Source organism: Atheta coriaria, unplaced genomic scaffold (assembly GCF_025399875.1).
Source record: "Atheta coriaria isolate IRGN ID8LTWV9N9 unplaced genomic scaffold, Caltech_Dcor_3.1 hic_scaffold_2_pilon, whole genome shotgun sequence".
NCBI lineage: Eukaryota > Metazoa > Arthropoda > Insecta > Coleoptera > Staphylinidae > Dalotia > Dalotia coriaria.
Window position 1 is genome coordinate 4,423,540 of NW_027045444.1, and position 16,687 is coordinate 4,440,226.

The following is a 16,687-nucleotide window of genomic DNA, read 5'->3' on the forward strand; positions in this document are numbered from 1 at the left end:
ATAGTATAATATCCCAAGTAAAATAATTAACTAATTCACCATTAAAAGGTGATAAATTAAATTTTAAAATAATTGACATGTATGAAGTGTATTGTGGGTTGCCTATAGTATAACACCACACGATGATTTAACATTATACTTTTTAACTTTCAATGCACATTTTCACCTGGAGTTCAAGGTAGAGAGAAATTCAAACCGCACACAAAAGCCGTGAAAGCGTGACCCGCAGCTCCACAGCATGACATCCTACACGCCCGAGTATCTCCAAGCCAAACTCACGAAAGAACTCGACGCTGTACACGTGGTAAGTCACAAAATCTCCTCTAACCAAATCACAATCTTTAAAAATCAATAAACGCAACGAAACTGCACCGCAACCGCGTCAAAAAACCATATAATAGTCAGATCAGATATTCAGGGTCATGTTTACATCACCCACATAAACTTAACACAACTGTAATTGCGATAAGATATTAATTACTCCACCAACGCACGACACGTAAGCATCAGTACACAAAACTCAACAAAAAACATCAAAAAAGATGAAATTAAGTAATGAAATCGCCTGGTGCATCTTCGGAATATCCGCCTCGATCTTCCTAAGACTCTGCACCACCTTACATCCGTATTCCGGCCAAGGAAAACCGCCTATGTTCGGCGACTACGAAGCACAACGCCACTGGATGGAAATCACTGTAAATCTACCAATGAATCAATGGTATCACAACACCAGCAGCAATAATCTCGAATACTGGGGCCTAGACTACCCACCACTCACCGCCTATCATAGTTATCTCAATGGACTCATCGCCTGGATCATCAACCCCAATTTCGTCCAGCTGAACAACTCCAGAGGCTATGAAAGCGAGGAACACAAGTTATTCATGCGATACACAGTCATCCTGGCTGATATCCTCATCTACATCCCATCAGTGGTAATATTCTACCTTATTAATCATAAGAATACAACCAGACATACAAAATTACCCCTACAATCAATAATAACTTTATCTCTGCTGTATCCAGGCCTGATTTTGATCGATCATGGACACTTTCAGTATAATTGTATATCTTTAGGGTTTACCATCCTCGCCATCGCTGCATTATCAGCCCAGTATGATATAATCGCTAGTATTATGTTTTGTTTATCGGTAAACTACAAGCAGATGGAGTTATACCATGCATTTCCCTTCTTTTTGTATCTTTTATCGTCGTGTATACCGAAACCAGGCGCGTCTGCACTGTCAGGTATTGTAAAACTCTTTAAAATCGCTATAACTGTCCTAGTAACATTCAGTTTACTCTGGTTGCCATTTTTATTTAAACTTGAAGATACTCTGCAGGTGATCCACAGGTTGTTTCCGATCGCGCGTGGATTGTTTGAGGATAAAGTGGCGAATGTTTGGTGTGCGTTGAATATTTTGTATAAATTCCGGGATTATTGCCCGGTGCAGATGGTTAGGTATTGTACGATTGCGACACTGGCGGCGCTGTTACCATCCAGTGCGAATTTATTCCTCAATCCTAGTTTTAAGAAGTTTATACCGGCGCTGATTAATTCATCACTTGCGTTCTTTTTGTTTAGTTATCAAGTGCATGAGAAGAGTATTCTATTAGCGGCTATTCCTGTGATGTTGTATTTACCGCAGAAACCGCTGCAGTGTTTCTGGTTCTTGTACATTTCAAGCTTCAGTATGTTGCCGCTCTTGATAAAAGACAAACTTGTCATTGCGTATTTAAGTCTTACTTTGTTTTATTTAACTAGTTTTGTGTATTGTCATGAGCGATGGGGGATGGATGGGAAATTCGAAGCGACTTTTACTAAGTTTATCACTGATTTAAAGCGGATTATTGTTGGGAAGTTGAAAGAGAAGAATCCGAGTGATTATTCGACTAGTTTAATGAATGTATTGAATGTTAGTTATAAGTATTTCGTTGAGGATGTGAAGATGTTGAAGGATTTGATTCTGTATATGATGATGTTTGCGTCGTTTATTGGCAGTGTTTTGTTGACGGTGTTGATATTGGTTTTTGAACCGCCTGTGAAGTATCCGGATCTTTATACGTTGATGATTGCGGTTTATTCCTGTGGGCATTTTGTTGCGTTTTTTGTTTATTTTAATGTGGTGCAGTTTAAAGTACCCGAGCAGTTTGAGGAGTGTGCGGTGAATTGTGCGAAAGTAAAGCAGTCGTAAAAATAGTAAAATAAATCTGTATGTTGTTGACTTTTGACTTGTTTTGAGTTGTTTTGTGTGGGTTTTTGTAGGATGTGCAGGACGATTCGGACGGGTGTGGTGGGAAGTTTTCATGTACGATTGTTTCGGGGAAGTTTGAGGGTAAACCAACTCTACAGAGACATAGGTAATGTGTTTTAATTATTTTTTAGTTTATAATGTTGTAATTGAGGTATTTTTTGTTTTTAGATTGGTTAATTCTGTGTTGAAGGAAGAGTTGAAGACAATTCACGCGTTTAGTCAGAAAACATTCACTCCGGAACAGTGGAAAGAACAAACAAATTAAAATGAGTGGTAGGTGTTTTTGAATTGTGGTGTTTGGAGGTTAAACGTATAATGGGTTGCCTATACAAATTAGTTTGCTTTTTGGCTTGTATTTCTAAAATATTAAATAATTCTTGAAGTAATTATTCTTAAAAGATGAAGAATTAATTTTTCTTTAATACAGTATATTTCTTTATACTGTGTGTTTAATATTTTTGTAGTTATTTCACTTTTAGTGAAAACAAATGTAACTCTTGAACAAACCGCAATGGCGCTAGTGTCGCTTCTAGTTTCAAACAAGAAAACTTTTTATTTATTTTTATTTATTTATTTTGTTTTAGATTTGCATTCTGTACAAATATCAGCCCCAGGAAAAGTTATTCTCCATGGAGATCACTCTGTGGTTTATGGCAAACTCGCAATCGCCGCTAGTATTAACAAATCAACCAAACTATCCATAACCCTTGAAACCACACCAAAAATTACTCTTGTTTTCCATGACATTAACTTAAATCTTGAAATACCTTTGCAAGACATACAAAACAACATATTAGACAACGGAATATTACCGTTGCAAGATACCTACAGCATTGACAACCCAGACAGTTTAATTTTTGATGATTTAATTAACAAAATCAAGAATTATTTAGATAATTTAGAAGTGACATATGATGTATCACAAACAAATGCACTTCTTGCATTTTTATATTTATATCTCGCTATGTATTCACCTGTGGGACTTAAAAACGGTTTATTTGTTAATATTAGCAGCGATTTGACAATTGGTGCTGGTTTGGGCAGTTCAGCATCGTTTTCCGTGTGTATTGCCGGTGGGTTTATACAACTGCTTAAATTACAACAGAAATTTGCATTTACGACTGAAAATACGACCGAATTCAACGATTTCGAGAAAGATTTGATCCGTAAGTGGGCATTTCAAGCCGAGCGGGTAATGCATGGTAATCCATCTGGTTTGGACAACACAATCTGTACTTATGGTGGATTTGTTGAGTATCGTAAAGGCGTCGCGCCGAAACCTTTGGATATTTCCACGAATTTACAACAATTTGAAGCCTTGTTGATAAACACGAATGTACCGAAGAATACGAGAGTCCAGGTAGAAAAGGTTGCGCGGTTTAAAGCGCAGTTTCCTGGAATTGTCGAGCATATTCTTGACACAATGGAGGAGATTTCCAAGAATGCGATTGAGTCGATGAAGAGTTTATTCAAGGGTGATTTAGACAGGGAATATCGTGTGTTGAATGTAAGTTGTGTTATCATTTAGATTGGTTTATTGTTTAAATTGTTAATGTGTATATTGTTTGTTTAGACTTTGTACGATGTTAATCAGAATATGCTGCGGAGTCTTGGCGTTTCGCATGCGGCCATCGAGAAAGTGTGCGCCATTTTGTCCGAGTTTGATTTGCATGCGAAGATTACAGGCGCTGGAGGCGGTGGGTATGTTTTATGCCTTGTGCCTAATTATATTAGCGAATCTGTTGTCTTGGACGTGCAAAATAAGTTAGAAAATGTGGGGTTTACCAGCGATCGTTTAAATTTGGGCGTTGAAGGAGTTCACTTGTTAAAATAAACGTGTTTGAATATGGCTGAATTCCCCTAGAAATTTCTCTGGTGTGGTAACACTGGATTTTTCACATAGTTTGAAATAAACCAATGAATAATTTGTTTAAAAGCCAAAAAACCTTGATAATATTATATAATTTTAACGTAAATTGATTTTTAAATACTTATTAATTGTTTAAACAGTTGGTTTATGCCAAACAAACAATTTATTATTCATTTACAGAAGATAACGACTGTCATTATGAAGTATTACCCCCACCTAGTAACAAAACAAAAATCCCCTAACGCCTAGGTTAGTCATTCTCGAACATATCCGAAGTCACTCATTCCATTCTCACGTTTCGCACCAACGTGACCACAACTCCGCCGGCATTTTGTTTCTCTCGAATATTCTGTGTGAACGTTATTGTCCGCAATAATGGCAGCGATAAGTCTACTCAACCCGAAAGCCGAAGTAGCTCGTGCCGCACAAGCCCTCGCCGTGAACATCTCCGCCGCCAAGGGAATCCAAGATGTGATGAAGTCCAACCTCGGCCCACGCGGCACCATGAAAATGTAAGCAGCCATACACAACTGTTCATAAAATCACATTTCATTCAAACACCACCATCTACAAACAAAAATATCAACATAAAATATCATAAATACAACATAACTCACAATATTTCATTACATATAGGTTGGTATCAGGTGCTGGTGATATCAAAATCACCAAAGATGGCAATGTCCTCCTGCATGACATGCAAATCCAACACCCAACCGCCAGCCTCATCGCAAGAGCCTCCACTGCGCAGGACGACATGACCGGCGATGGCACAACCTCAACTGTCTTAATCATCGGCGAATTATTAAAACAAGCCGATAGTTATATCGCTGATGGATTGCATCCTAGACTCATCACTGAAGGTTTTGATAAAGCCAGAGCCAAAACCCTGGAAGTTTTGGAAAAAATTAAAATCCCTATCGATTGTGATAGGGATTCGTTGATTGACGTTGCGCGCACATCGCTGCGCACAAAAGTCCATCATCAATTAGCGGATGTCTTGGCTGATGTTTGCGTTGACGGCATACTCGCAATCAAACAAGCCGACACACCTGTTGATCTGCACATGGTGGAACTCATGGAGATGCAGCATAAAACCGCAACTGACACCCAACTAATCAAAGGTTTGGTTTTGGATCATGGCGCACGTCATCCGGACATGCCAAAGCGCCTGCGCAACTGCTACATTCTCACATGTAATGTATCACTGGAGTATGAAAAATCCGAAGTGAATTCCGGATTCTTTTATAAAACCGCAGAAGAACGCGAGAAATTAGTCGCTGCTGAGCGTGAATTCATCGAAGAACGCGTCAAGAAAATCATTGAATTGAAACGCAAGGTTTGTAAGGATAATGGCAGGAATTTCGTTGTTATTAACCAGAAGGGAATTGATCCGATGTCATTGGATATGCTCGCCAAGGAGAATATCATCGGTCTGCGTCGTGCTAAACGTCGTAACATGGAACGTTTGGCGCTGGCGTGCGGTGGCATTGCTCTGAACCATCTCGATGACATTCAGGAATCGCAATTGGGCTATGCAGGCCTGGTTTATGAGCATGTCCTTGGTGAGAATAAATATACATTCGTGGAAGAGTGTAAAAATCCACAATCGGTCACCATTTTAATGCGTGGACCGAATAAGCATACTCTGGCGCAGATTAAAGATGCCGTGCGTGATGGGTTGCGTGCCTGTAACAACGCCATTGAGGATAAGTGTTTGATGCCTGGCGCAGGCGCTTTTGAGGTGTCTGCGTATAATGAGCTTATGAAGTTCAAAGATGAAGTCAAAGGCAAAGCGCGTTTGGGTGTTGCAGCTTACGCGGAGGCTCTGCTGGTTATTCCGAAGGTACTCGCGACTAATTCTGGCTTTGATGCGCAAGATACCATTGTTAAGCTGCAGGAGCAGAGTCGTTTGAGTCCGGAACCGGTGGGTTTGGATTTGTCTAGTGGTGAGCCGATTGTACCCAAGGATCATGGCATTTTTGATAATTATATTGTCAAGAAACAGATTATTAACTCGTGCTCGGTTATCGCTTCGAATCTTTTGCTGGTTGATGAGATTATGAGGGCTGGAATGTCTAGTCTGAAGGGTTAGACATTTGTTTGGGTTTCGTTTAATTATTATGATCAAATAATGCGCTTATTCTAAGGTTTCACATGCATTTCATTGAATATTGATATTATAAATCGATTTGTACACCATTAAAGGCAATAATATGTATTGTTATTGCGGTAATTAGTATTTGGAGAAGAGAAAATGATTTTATTGAAAGTTTTGTATTTTAATATTGCGCAAACTCAGCGCCATGTTTTTAAATATGCAAAGTTGGTGCTTTTCTGGGGAATTTTAGTTTTTAAACGTTTTGCAAGTTGTGAACGTTTTTTCTATGATAAATTTGTATTAAAAGAGTTAAATTCAAGTGTCTGAGTGATTAGTTTTGTGTAGGAGTATGCCTGATTGTTGTAACAGGTATTTATTAATTGTTTAAAGCATTTGAAAGTATAGAAACAACAGAAAATGTGTTTTTGCACTTAGTTTGGGGATATTTTAGGGGAATCTTAGGTTATAGTTTTTTAATTCGTTTTAATATAAAAATTGTATTAAGAATGATATATTCATATGCGGAGATGTTTATTAAGACATAAGAATATTCCTAATTGTTAATACAAGTGTTAATTAATGGTGAAAAGCAGTAGAAAGTGTTGACAAGCTAAAAAATACTCAAACTTGACATGAGTTGGTACCGCATTTAGAACCAGTTTGGGGAATTACCTAGGGAACTTTTAGTTTTTAAACCATTCTCAACTTACAACGGTTCCAAACACTTAAACAAAAAATTACAACAAAAACGTGCTCCACATCTCCTACAGGTAAAAAAACAACCCTAAAATATTACTAATTACACGCATAAGTAACATGTAAAACAAAACACACAACAAATCTCGTATAAACTCAGTTTATTCAGATTTTTAGTGATGTGAAAATCATCAATTCGATACTTGAACATGAACAGTTTCACGCGTTATCATTGAACAATAGTAAATAGTTGGGGACACCGAATGTGTACGAAGCAGGGCAGTCTTGTTTTAATCTCCTCAAGCTTGCAGCTTGTAGATCCTGGTGCAAGTGATGTCATCAACCTTGCACACCATTTTGATTTCATCCCCGGAGAAGATCCGGTCAATGGTGGTCGTCTTTCCGTCCGCACCAACCTGATCCTCATGCAGGGTGGAGCCACTGATAGTGAAGGTGCTCTTCACCTTACGACCATCCGGCGTCTCATCGTCCATCTGCTCGCCCAGCTTGAACTTGGTGGTGACGTTCTTGAACGTCGAGTTGGACGTCAGCGTGTACTCGTCGCCATCTTGCTTCAGTTCCACCACTGGGGAGACGGCATTACCCATTTTGCGGGTCACCAGACCAACACCTTAAAGAAAAACGGTAACATTTACATTAATTTTATTTATTTAAAGTGTTTAAAAGGTAAATACCCATTGCTTTCATGTACTCATCGAACTTCTCGCTCGATTCGAGCTTGTATTGTTTGTTAAAAAACGCGTTCATTGTGTCGGTAGCAAGCGAATTAATTACAAGTTAAGTAATGACTGGCGAACGGAGCGGTTTGTTGCCGGATTTATAACCCTAGCGCGTTTTATCACTCGGCAACCTATGAACTTGTTTGTTGTAATTAAGTTAATCGATGCATGGCGCACGGATTGTTTACCAACAAGTAAATATTGGCGAAAATGTTCAAGTGTGCAGAGAATTACGGTCTTAAAGTATCGAATAAGTATCAAAAAGCAGTAAAATTACTTAATTTTATGGTTTTATGACTTAATAACCGCAGAAATAAGGTGATATTCATCAATATTTTAGGTTTTTTAGTTGATTTATGGTTGTATTTTGTACTTTTGACTTTGTACGCGCACAGTGAAGCCTGCTAGTCTAGTTTTACGCACTCACACTTTGCACTCACCTATTCAGAATAGATAAAACATGAATTTTGCAAATTTCAAAATCTAAAAGTCAAATTTCACATGTTTTACGTCGATATTCAAACAAATACTCAATCATTATTGATTAATCTAACAAAAATCAACTAAAACTCATGATTTTTTGCTTTATTGCAGCCAAAACAATGAAATTCTCTGTAAAAACATTGCAACTCTGTTCAATTCCAAGTATGCACTGCGCAAAAGTCATCAATTACTTAGATTTTGCTTGTGCAATCAAAAAAATGTAAATGTGCACTCAGATTACTTGAGTTATTACAATGTAACTCTATTTGTCAAACAAAAACAGAGATAAATTCAATAATCTCGCGCAGACTGTATTAATACTCTTGTCGTCCGCCATCGAAATTGATAATGATTGATATAATAATGCACGGAATGACAATCCGGCCGCGCCGGCTGGTAAATGAACACATATCAAGTGCATTTATTAAGCGTATTATGTTGGGTTGACCTTCGCTTTTTTCGACAATGACGCTTTAATTTATATTTATTTGCTAAATTATTAATAGCACGCTCGCCGACGGACGCAAAACAAATAAACACAAGAGTATACAGGGGCATCAAACATCAAACAAGCAGAAATAAACATAAAATACATAGATTTAGTAATAATAGGTAATTTTTTGTGCAAAATTTGTTTAAAATTGCGCATAAACATATGCAAAACAAGCTGGTATCATGCATAATGAATAATTTAACATGCAACTCAAATAATATTATCATTCCGATAAGAAAACAACAAAAAAAACAGCGAATTTTCATGTTTTTCAGCATGAAACTTAACCAAATCTGTCAAATTACATCAAAAATGTCAAAAATTATTCGCATAACCTCTAAATATTTGCTTGTTGTGTAAAACCGTGCAAAAGTTTTGTTTTATTCAGTGTGTAATGTAGACTTATTGATTTTTCGTTCGTGTGTTGCAGTTGTATCGCGTGCGCAACCCATCCACGCCTCTGCATACCGAAAGAGATAGAAAAGCAGCGTGAAACAACATCAGCAGCGCACGTTTGCCGGCCGGCGTTGCGGTTAAAATTAAAATTCTCACCAACACGTGGGCGAAAAACGCGTGATGCGCTAAATAAACCACCACGACACCGTCGACACACCAATACCCACTCTTATCACACGGTTGATAAGCGCAGCGAGCCGTTATTTATCATAATACAGGTAGATTTACACGTTTTGGGTCATAAAACACGTGTTTTATGCGAATTACTCGCTGAATTAGTGATTAGTTAATTATAGAGACTTACCCAGAGCCTTCATGAACTCGTCGAAGTTCTCCGAGGTGTTGAGCTTGTATTTCTTGCCGTAGAAAGCCTCCACTGCAGAAAATAATCAAATATTTATTAGTTTAATATTTAAATGTTGTAAAATAACTTACTTTTTATTAATTAAAGATTTGTCTTTTGATTTTGTAGACGAGAACAACTGGCGGGTATGAATGCCGGCGTGAAACTGAACGGCACGAAGCAAAGTTGTCCGTTGAAGCAGGGAAACCGCGCAGGAAAACGTTGTGTGCGTGTGAGTATTGTACGTGATTGGGTCGAAACCGGCTCGCTACTACGCCCTGTGTGCGATATGTACTGCAGAATACCAGAAATGCTGCACTGCAGAATAAAATTTACACGAATGAACACACACACTGCGCATGAAGTTGCAGATTATTGTCACACCTGCAGGTTTGAATCTTTGGACGTGCGACGTGTACTTTGGTCGTTTACGTGCGTTCGCCAAGTCGAAACTTGATGTTGAGACAGCGCTGCGGAGGTTTTTATATGCGTCGTGTGTTCAATGTCGGTGAACGTCGCAAAGAAACCGCTTAATCACCGCACAAAACGTTATTTATGCCGCTGTCAACAACAAATCACTCGGAAGTCGATTGTGGAGATAATTTATAACCGGATAGTACTAATTTTGCGTTAATTATTACCGAAATACTTCAAAGATTGCAATTTTAACCGTGGCCATATTGGATTTTGAATAAATTGCAACTTTCAACGGTTAATAACTATAAATTTGTTTGTTTTTATATACAAAGTGGTAGAGGATGAATTTCTGCATGTTTTACGCTTTGTTTTATTAGTTTTGAAGCTGTGGTTTAAAAGTTATAAGGAAGAAACTATAATGATTGAAGAGAATGTTGTGTGATTGAATGATTCATTGATTCTTTTGATTCGCAATTTGAATGAATTAGAAACGTTAATTGTTGCCGGCAGCGGCTGGGAATCAATAAAGTAATCTGTGAGCGTGGCTAAAAAAAGCAGCAAGATGCGGGCGCAGACGGGCGTGCTCTCATTGCGCGTAATTGACGTTAATTGAAGACGTCTTCCGAACGAGCAACGTCATTCGGTCGCACGCCAGTTAACTCACGAACAAATCGAGAAATAACGGACACATGAATGTCAAACCTGCAAAGTATTGTTTATTAACATTCTGACATATAAATTTAGTGAAATATTAGTTGTAAATGCGGAAAATTTGATAGTTTTAGATGAAAATTGAATGATTTTCAATAATATTGACGGTTTATTTTGTTTGTGTACTGCGCAAGCGTTTGGTGCGATGTCACACGAACATTCACGAAAGTAGAACGTAAGCGCGTTGGCGTACATCTTGATTTTGCGCTAAACAAACACGAATTGCACAAGATTAACAATTATCCAATCAAGGACTTGTTCATTTCCGTGTTGTACATTAATAATAGCGATAGTGACTTGTGTGTTTAGGTTCGCAAGTGGTTGTGATGCCCAAAACAGGCGAGATGACCGACGAACGCCTGCATATCGTAAGCATAACCTCCAAATTACAACTTGGACGGAAAAAACATCGTTTTTGTTAAATTTTTTAATGTTCTAATACATTTTGTGTGTTATATAGGACTGGGGTAATGATAAATTACATCGGACACAGCGCCAAGTGGAGAAGAACGCGTACGATCTGGAATCATGGAGTATTTTGCTGAGAGAAGCCCAAACTAAGCATATTTCTGAAGTTCGAGATCTGTATGAACATCTTGTTGATGTATTTCCAAGTGCTTCACGCTATTGGAAAATATATATCGAACATGAGGTAATATTTAATGGTTAAATTATATTTTTAGTGGGTTATAGGGCATAAAAACTGAAAGAAATAAGTTTAAGGATTTTAAAAGTTTAAATAATTGGTATAATTATATTTGGTTAATGCAGAATTTAATTTTGGATATTTTAGTATGTAATTTATTAATTTTCAATGAATAGTTTAGAAATTATCAAGAAAAAACTAAAATTCTATAATATTCATATCACTATAGGCAACTTTCAATACACAACACTCACGCAATGACTCAACTCTTTCTCAATTTTAATTTACAGATGAAGTCAAGAAACTACGAGAAAGTGGAAAAGGTGAGTGATTATTATTATACCGACTATGTGTACACCACCAAAAATAATAATAAATTATTTTTGCGTGAAGACTATATTTTTTTCTCCTTGCTATAACAAAAAAACAAACAAATCTCTCAATTTTTAATGAAAATATGTAAAAAAAAGCCGTATTTGTTTGAGATGGTTACATTCGGCACCCGTTTGTGTTTTATTCCCCCGCATAATCTAACCAGAAATAAAAACTGATACGAAAGCATAGGTTGTTTTGTTTCATTCCGGGTGCCGCGCCATCTTGAACCAATACGTACGCTCTGCAGCCGCAATAATTAAACTCGTCATTTCGCGATATCTAGCTATTTCAACGCTGTCTCATGAAGATTCTCAATATCGAGCTGTGGAAGCTGTATTTGTTGTATGTCAAAGAGACCAAGGCCACATTACCCACCTACAAGTGAGTTAAAACCATCAAAATCATATTAAAAACTATTAATTCCAAATATTTTCATGAAAGGGAGAAGATGGCGCAGGCGTATGACTTCGCCCTGGACAAAATCGGCATGGATATTCACTCCTATGTGATCTGGAATGATTACGTCAACTTCCTCAAAGCTGTTGATGCGGTTGGATCCTACGCTGAGAATCAAAAAATCTCTGCGGTGAGGAAAGTATATCAACGGGGCGTTATCAATCCAATGGTTGGAATGGAGACGTTCTGGAAGGATTACATCGCGTTTGAACAAGCGATTAATCCGATCATAGCCGAGAAGATGTCGATTGAGCGGAGTAGGGATTATATGAATGCAAGGCGGGTTGCGAAGGAGCTGGAGGTGCAGATACGCGGGATTAATAGGAATGCGCCGAGTGTGCCACCTACAGGGACTAATGATGAGTTAAAACAAGTAAGTGATAAATGCGCATGATTTTTGGTGTTTTAATGATATATTATGTATTTTTAGGTGGAATTATGGCAGAGATACATTGCCTGGGAGAGAAGTAATCCGCTGCGCACGGAAGACACGGCTTTATTGACGCGTCGCGTTGTTTTCGCGCTTGAACAATGTTTGTTATGTTTAGGCCACCATGCAGATGTTTGGTATCAAGCTGCGCAGTTTCTAGAGTACAGTTGTAAGGTTCTACAAGAGAAAGGGGTATGTTTTACGTTTAACGTTTATTTTAGGTTATGTTAGTAAATTTTTCATTTTTTTTGTACATTTATCAACATAACCTTAAAACACGCGAAATTAAATTCTACATTATACTAAAAGTAGATTTTATCAAATAATACTTTAAAAAACGTGAATTTTAGGTTATGTTAGTAAATTTTGCCATTTTTTCTTTATACATTCATCAAAATAACCTTAAAACACGCGAAATTAAATTCCACATCATCCTTAAAGTAAATTTTATTAAATAATACTTAAAAAATACTCAAATTTAATGTTTTTAGGTTATATTATCATATTTAACCTAAAATATTCATTTCAGGACGTGAATGCTTCCAAATTATTCAGTGAGGAAGCCGCCAACATGTTTGAACGCGCCACGAGCACACTACTAAACAAAAACTGCCTTCTATACTTTGCCTACGCTGACTACGAAGAAGGCCGGCTGAAATACGAGAAAGTACACCAGATCTACTCGAAATACTTGGACATTGCCGACATAGACCCATCCCTAGCGTACGTACAATACATGAAGTTTGCACGCCGTGCGGAAGGCATCAAATCAGCGCGCAATGTCTTCAAAAGAGCGAGAGAAGACTCACGCTCGCAATATCACATTTTTGTCAGCGCTGCGTTAATGGAGTATTACTGCAGCAAAGATAAAAACATCGCGTTTCGGATATTCGAGCTCGGATTGAAGAAATTCGCAGATAATCCCGAGTATATCGCGTGTTACATTGATTATCTGAGTCATCTCAACGAAGATAACAATACACGCGTTTTATTTGAACGTGTATTGAGTTCGGGAAGTTTAGAACCGGAAAAATCAGTGTAAGTTATTTATTTGAGGTTATAAAGTTACAAAAGTTAAAATTTTAATGCAAAATGTTATTTTAGTGATATTTGGAATAAATTCTTGGAGTTTGAGAGCAACATTGGTGATTTACAGTCGATTGTAAAGGTGGAAAAGCGTCGCTCTGAAGTCCTGTCGAAAATCAAAGAGTTTGAAGGTAAAGAAACCGCGCAGTTGGTGGATCGATATAAATTTCTCGATTTATATCCGTGTACACCGCAAGAATTGCGCAGCATTGGTTATACTGATGTGATTAACATCAGTGGCTGTCAGAGTAAGAATAATTTACTGTGTGGAATCATCAAACCGGTTGAGGATGAGTCGGTTTTGCCGCGGCCGGACGTTTCACAGATGATTCCGTATAAACCAAAGTTTAATCCGCAACCAGGCGAACATCCTGTGCCAGGTATTTTATATTTTATTAGATAATTACGTAGAAAATTGATTAAAAGCAATTAAAATCATTAAAAATCGAAGAATTTTAGGTTATGTGACGTTTTTAACCTAAATTTTGATGTTTTTCTCGTTTTAAATCGATTTTTTTAATGTTTAGGTGGTGTATTTCCCCAACCGCCGGCTGTAGCGCAATTATGCACGATATTACCGCCGCCATCTTGTTTCCGTGGCCCGTTTGTAGTCGTGGATCAAATGATGGACATATTCAACCGTATTCAACTCCCTGATGCAGGTAGATATTATTTTAAATCCATGTTTTTCTATATTGTGATTTGGAGGTTGTTTCACAGCGCCACCACCATCCGAAAATGGCGGCGGTGACGTGCGTCTCTTTGACCTTGCCAAGTCCGTGCATTGGATCATTGACGAAGCCACCGCGCCGGGCGGTAATAAACGCCGCAAACGTTTAGGTCTCGCTATGGAAGGCAGCGATGATGAAGACACTCCACTCCCGCCGACGAACGACATCTACCGGCTACGCCAACAGAAAAGGGTTAAGTAGACTATCCCAACATTCACATAAGACTGTATTTTTAAGGATTACCGACACCGGACGGGATGATTGATTTTTGTTTCATTTTTTAAAGCAAAAATATTTTATGTACAATACAAAAAAAAAGTTCATTCGATTAATTTGATTGCTTGTAATAAAATAAGCGTTTTAGTGTGTTGTGAGGTTAGTATAAGGTTAAAAGTCGCGAGCGCGTTGATAATGGCGGATAGAACGTGCGGCGTTTGGTGAGCACGTTGTCCAGCTGCGCGAGATGGTGCAGAAAGCCGGGGTTCGGGAAGACGCGTCGCCGTCGGAAGACGAACTGCAGCGCTTCGGCGGCGTTCATGCCGCGCTCGATCATCAAGTAAGCGATGAGCAGTGTTGCCGACCGGGAGATACCAACAACGCAATGGATGAATACACTGCCTACGAAAAAGTAAATATAAATTCGTGTCGGGTTGAGTCATGTAGGTCAGAAACACAAACAGTTTCAGTTTCAACACTTGTTGATTGAGTTATAGAAAATGGCGGAGATGTGTGAAATAGGTTGCCTACCTCCTTGCTTGATGGCGCTGGCGATGAACTGTGCAGCGACGTTGAAGTAAACCGAGATGTTCCACGAGGGTCGGTCATGACCGGGAATACCCATGTATTTTATGCCGACGTCACGGTAGTACTCCTGATTGGTGTTCACCTGGTACTCATCATAGCCCTCTGCGCAGTTCAACACGTGTGTTATACCATTAGCAAGTAAGAACTTTTTATCTTTCGCTGCGTATCTACATAATAGGTTATATTTTAACCAAATTTATTGTTAAAATCAAGATTTTAGTTAATAGTTACTTATCGCCGAGGTATATGCCCGAATCAATGCGGTTGATTGAATGTCGTGATGATACACTTGTATGGTGATCAGTTGTGCGTGAAAACGCAAGTTGATCCATGAGTTTATCCAGATTATTACCGGTTATTTGTTTTGTCATGTCGGCTTGCGGACGGAGAGTACCCTAAAAGAAACAAAAATTATTTATTTTTTGTTTTTAGTTTTTTTGCGATTGACTTACACTGTAAACAGATTCACGCCACATTTTTGTTGAATATGTTGAAGTGTGGATACTGAAGTGTAAAGAAAAGTAAAAGCGTGCGGTTGGCGGGCGCGCGATCGACTAAACAAAAGTTTCGATGATGGCGGCGGGCGGTGGTGGCCGCTAAAAATAGCGGAAAATTGCGCTTGGCCATGAGGCGTGCACAACGCGCGTGCGATGGAATTCGCCGCCTGCCAGAATATGAGAATAGCACATTCGCGTTCGCCCCAATTACATCAGACAATCAGGGTTATACACATTTATGCCCTACTTGGTTATAATCACCATTATACATAATCAAAATGGCGGATATGCATGTACAACATGCAAAAATATCAAATTTTCTTCATTATTCGATATTCTAAGACGTAAAACACGACAAAAACGTTTGTTTTGTCTCATTTTCAACTCCTGAGACAATAATTTGCGTGTGGGAAGTGCGCACGTAATTAAAAATAGACAAATGACGCTCACACCGCTTTAGATCGATATTTATTTGCATCACAACGCTATAATTACGAAACGATGCAAGTGAGTAGGTGTGGAATCATCTCATGACTCACTGCACTTCATCATTCAGCCTTCAACTTGATACGAATGCATTTATTTATGTAATCATTTGATTATTTCTGACTAAACATGTTTTTATTTTGGGCATGAATGTGGTGTTTATGTGATGTTTACCACTGGCGGACTTTGCTTTGTGTGGCATGCGTGAGTATCCACGTGTTCCTTTCGTCCTTGACCATCTGCATCTGCTTGTGGCGGCGGTGCGTGGGACAAATAACGAAGAGGCGGTCTTGACGTCGGACAAAGTAGCAGTCTTTGCAGCGTTTTTTTAGATTTACGCGTACTTTGAAGCCGGCGGAGGGTTGTAATTGCAGTGGGGTGATTGAGAGTAGTTTAGTTACAGTAGGTAGGAGTGTAGTTTGGTTTAGTATGGAATAAGTGCGGTTTTGTAGTTTGTTTAGGTGATTTTCTTTGATTATTGTTGAGAGGATTGGTCGAAGTGTTGATGAAATTGATGATAACCTTCTAAAAACCTGCATTTTGTAGAGGAATCTACTAAAATATGAAGAATTAGTATCAAATAGATGAATATATAGTAAATACTTACAGGT

General features: G+C 38.4%; 6 protein-coding genes across 10 annotated transcripts; 4 read left to right on the forward strand and 2 right to left on the reverse strand.

The window, feature by feature from the left end:
• The first annotated feature begins 86 nt into the window (after nt 1–86).
• LOC135799546 (bolA-like protein 2) lies at nt 87–4,110 on the forward strand. 2 transcript variants are annotated; one of them, XM_065312686.1, is made up of 4 exons: nt 87–304; nt 2,267–2,361; nt 2,424–2,528; nt 2,840–3,085. In XM_065312686.1, the coding sequence occupies exons 1-3, from the start codon at nt 239–241 to the stop codon at nt 2,518–2,520; spliced, it is 258 nt and encodes an 85-aa protein (XP_065168758.1). In that variant the 5' UTR covers nt 87–238; the 3' UTR covers nt 2,521–2,528; nt 2,840–3,085. The 2 variants fall into 2 exon arrangements, with proteins under 2 accessions (XP_065168758.1, XP_065168751.1); XM_065312679.1 differs by lacking the exon at nt 87–304 and adding an exon at nt 3,829–4,110 and having other exon boundaries at nt 2,318–2,361; nt 2,840–3,762.
• Nucleotides 311–2,225, forward strand: gny (ALG6 alpha-1,3-glucosyltransferase garnysstan). The gene has a single exon (XM_065312646.1). The coding sequence runs from the start codon at nt 543–545 to the stop codon at nt 2,193–2,195; it is 1,653 nt and encodes a 550-aa protein (XP_065168718.1). The 5' UTR covers nt 311–542; the 3' UTR covers nt 2,196–2,225.
• Nucleotides 4,111–4,386: 276 nt separating the features above from the next.
• CCT6 (chaperonin containing TCP1 subunit 6) lies at nt 4,387–6,397 on the forward strand. Its single transcript, XM_065312656.1, has 2 exons — nt 4,387–4,637; nt 4,762–6,397. The coding sequence occupies exons 1-2, from the start codon at nt 4,501–4,503 to the stop codon at nt 6,218–6,220; spliced, it is 1,596 nt and encodes a 531-aa protein (XP_065168728.1). The 5' UTR covers nt 4,387–4,500; the 3' UTR covers nt 6,221–6,397.
• Nucleotides 6,398–7,066: 669 nt separating this feature from the next.
• fabp (fatty acid binding protein) lies at nt 7,067–9,956 on the reverse strand. 3 transcript variants are annotated; one of them, XM_065312762.1, is made up of 4 exons: nt 9,822–9,956; nt 9,530–9,755; nt 9,399–9,470; nt 7,067–7,553 (listed from the first exon to the last, which is right to left on the reverse strand). In XM_065312762.1, coding segments are annotated over exons 2-4 (405 nt in total). In that variant the 5' UTR covers nt 9,531–9,755; nt 9,822–9,956; the 3' UTR covers nt 7,067–7,221. The 3 variants fall into 3 exon arrangements, with proteins under 3 accessions (XP_065168834.1, XP_065168843.1, XP_065168825.1); XM_065312771.1 differs by having other exon boundaries at nt 9,530–9,842; XM_065312753.1 differs by lacking the exons at nt 9,399–9,470; nt 9,530–9,755; nt 9,822–9,956 and adding an exon at nt 7,618–7,776.
• Nucleotides 9,957–10,208: 252 nt separating this feature from the next.
• su(f) (cleavage stimulation factor subunit su(f)) lies at nt 10,209–14,621 on the forward strand. 2 transcript variants are annotated; one of them, XM_065312615.1, is made up of 10 exons: nt 10,209–10,933; nt 11,026–11,217; nt 11,502–11,534; nt 11,870–11,967; nt 12,028–12,415; nt 12,473–12,664; nt 13,002–13,510; nt 13,577–13,938; nt 14,086–14,220; nt 14,267–14,621. In XM_065312615.1, exons 1-10 carry the CDS (start codon nt 10,892–10,894, stop codon nt 14,488–14,490), a joined length of 2,175 nt encoding a protein of 724 aa, XP_065168687.1. In that variant the 5' UTR covers nt 10,209–10,891; the 3' UTR covers nt 14,491–14,621. The 2 variants fall into 2 exon arrangements, with proteins under 2 accessions (XP_065168687.1, XP_065168695.1); XM_065312623.1 differs by having other exon boundaries at nt 14,279–14,621.
• Nucleotides 14,545–15,785, reverse strand: LOC135799579 (dual specificity protein phosphatase 3-like). Its single transcript, XM_065312730.1, has 4 exons — nt 15,546–15,785; nt 15,325–15,488; nt 15,037–15,260; nt 14,545–14,907 (listed from the first exon to the last, which is right to left on the reverse strand). Exons 1-4 carry the CDS (start codon nt 15,567–15,569, stop codon nt 14,666–14,668), a joined length of 654 nt encoding a protein of 217 aa, XP_065168802.1. The 5' UTR covers nt 15,570–15,785; the 3' UTR covers nt 14,545–14,665.
• Between the last annotated feature and the right edge of the window lie 902 nt (nt 15,786–16,687).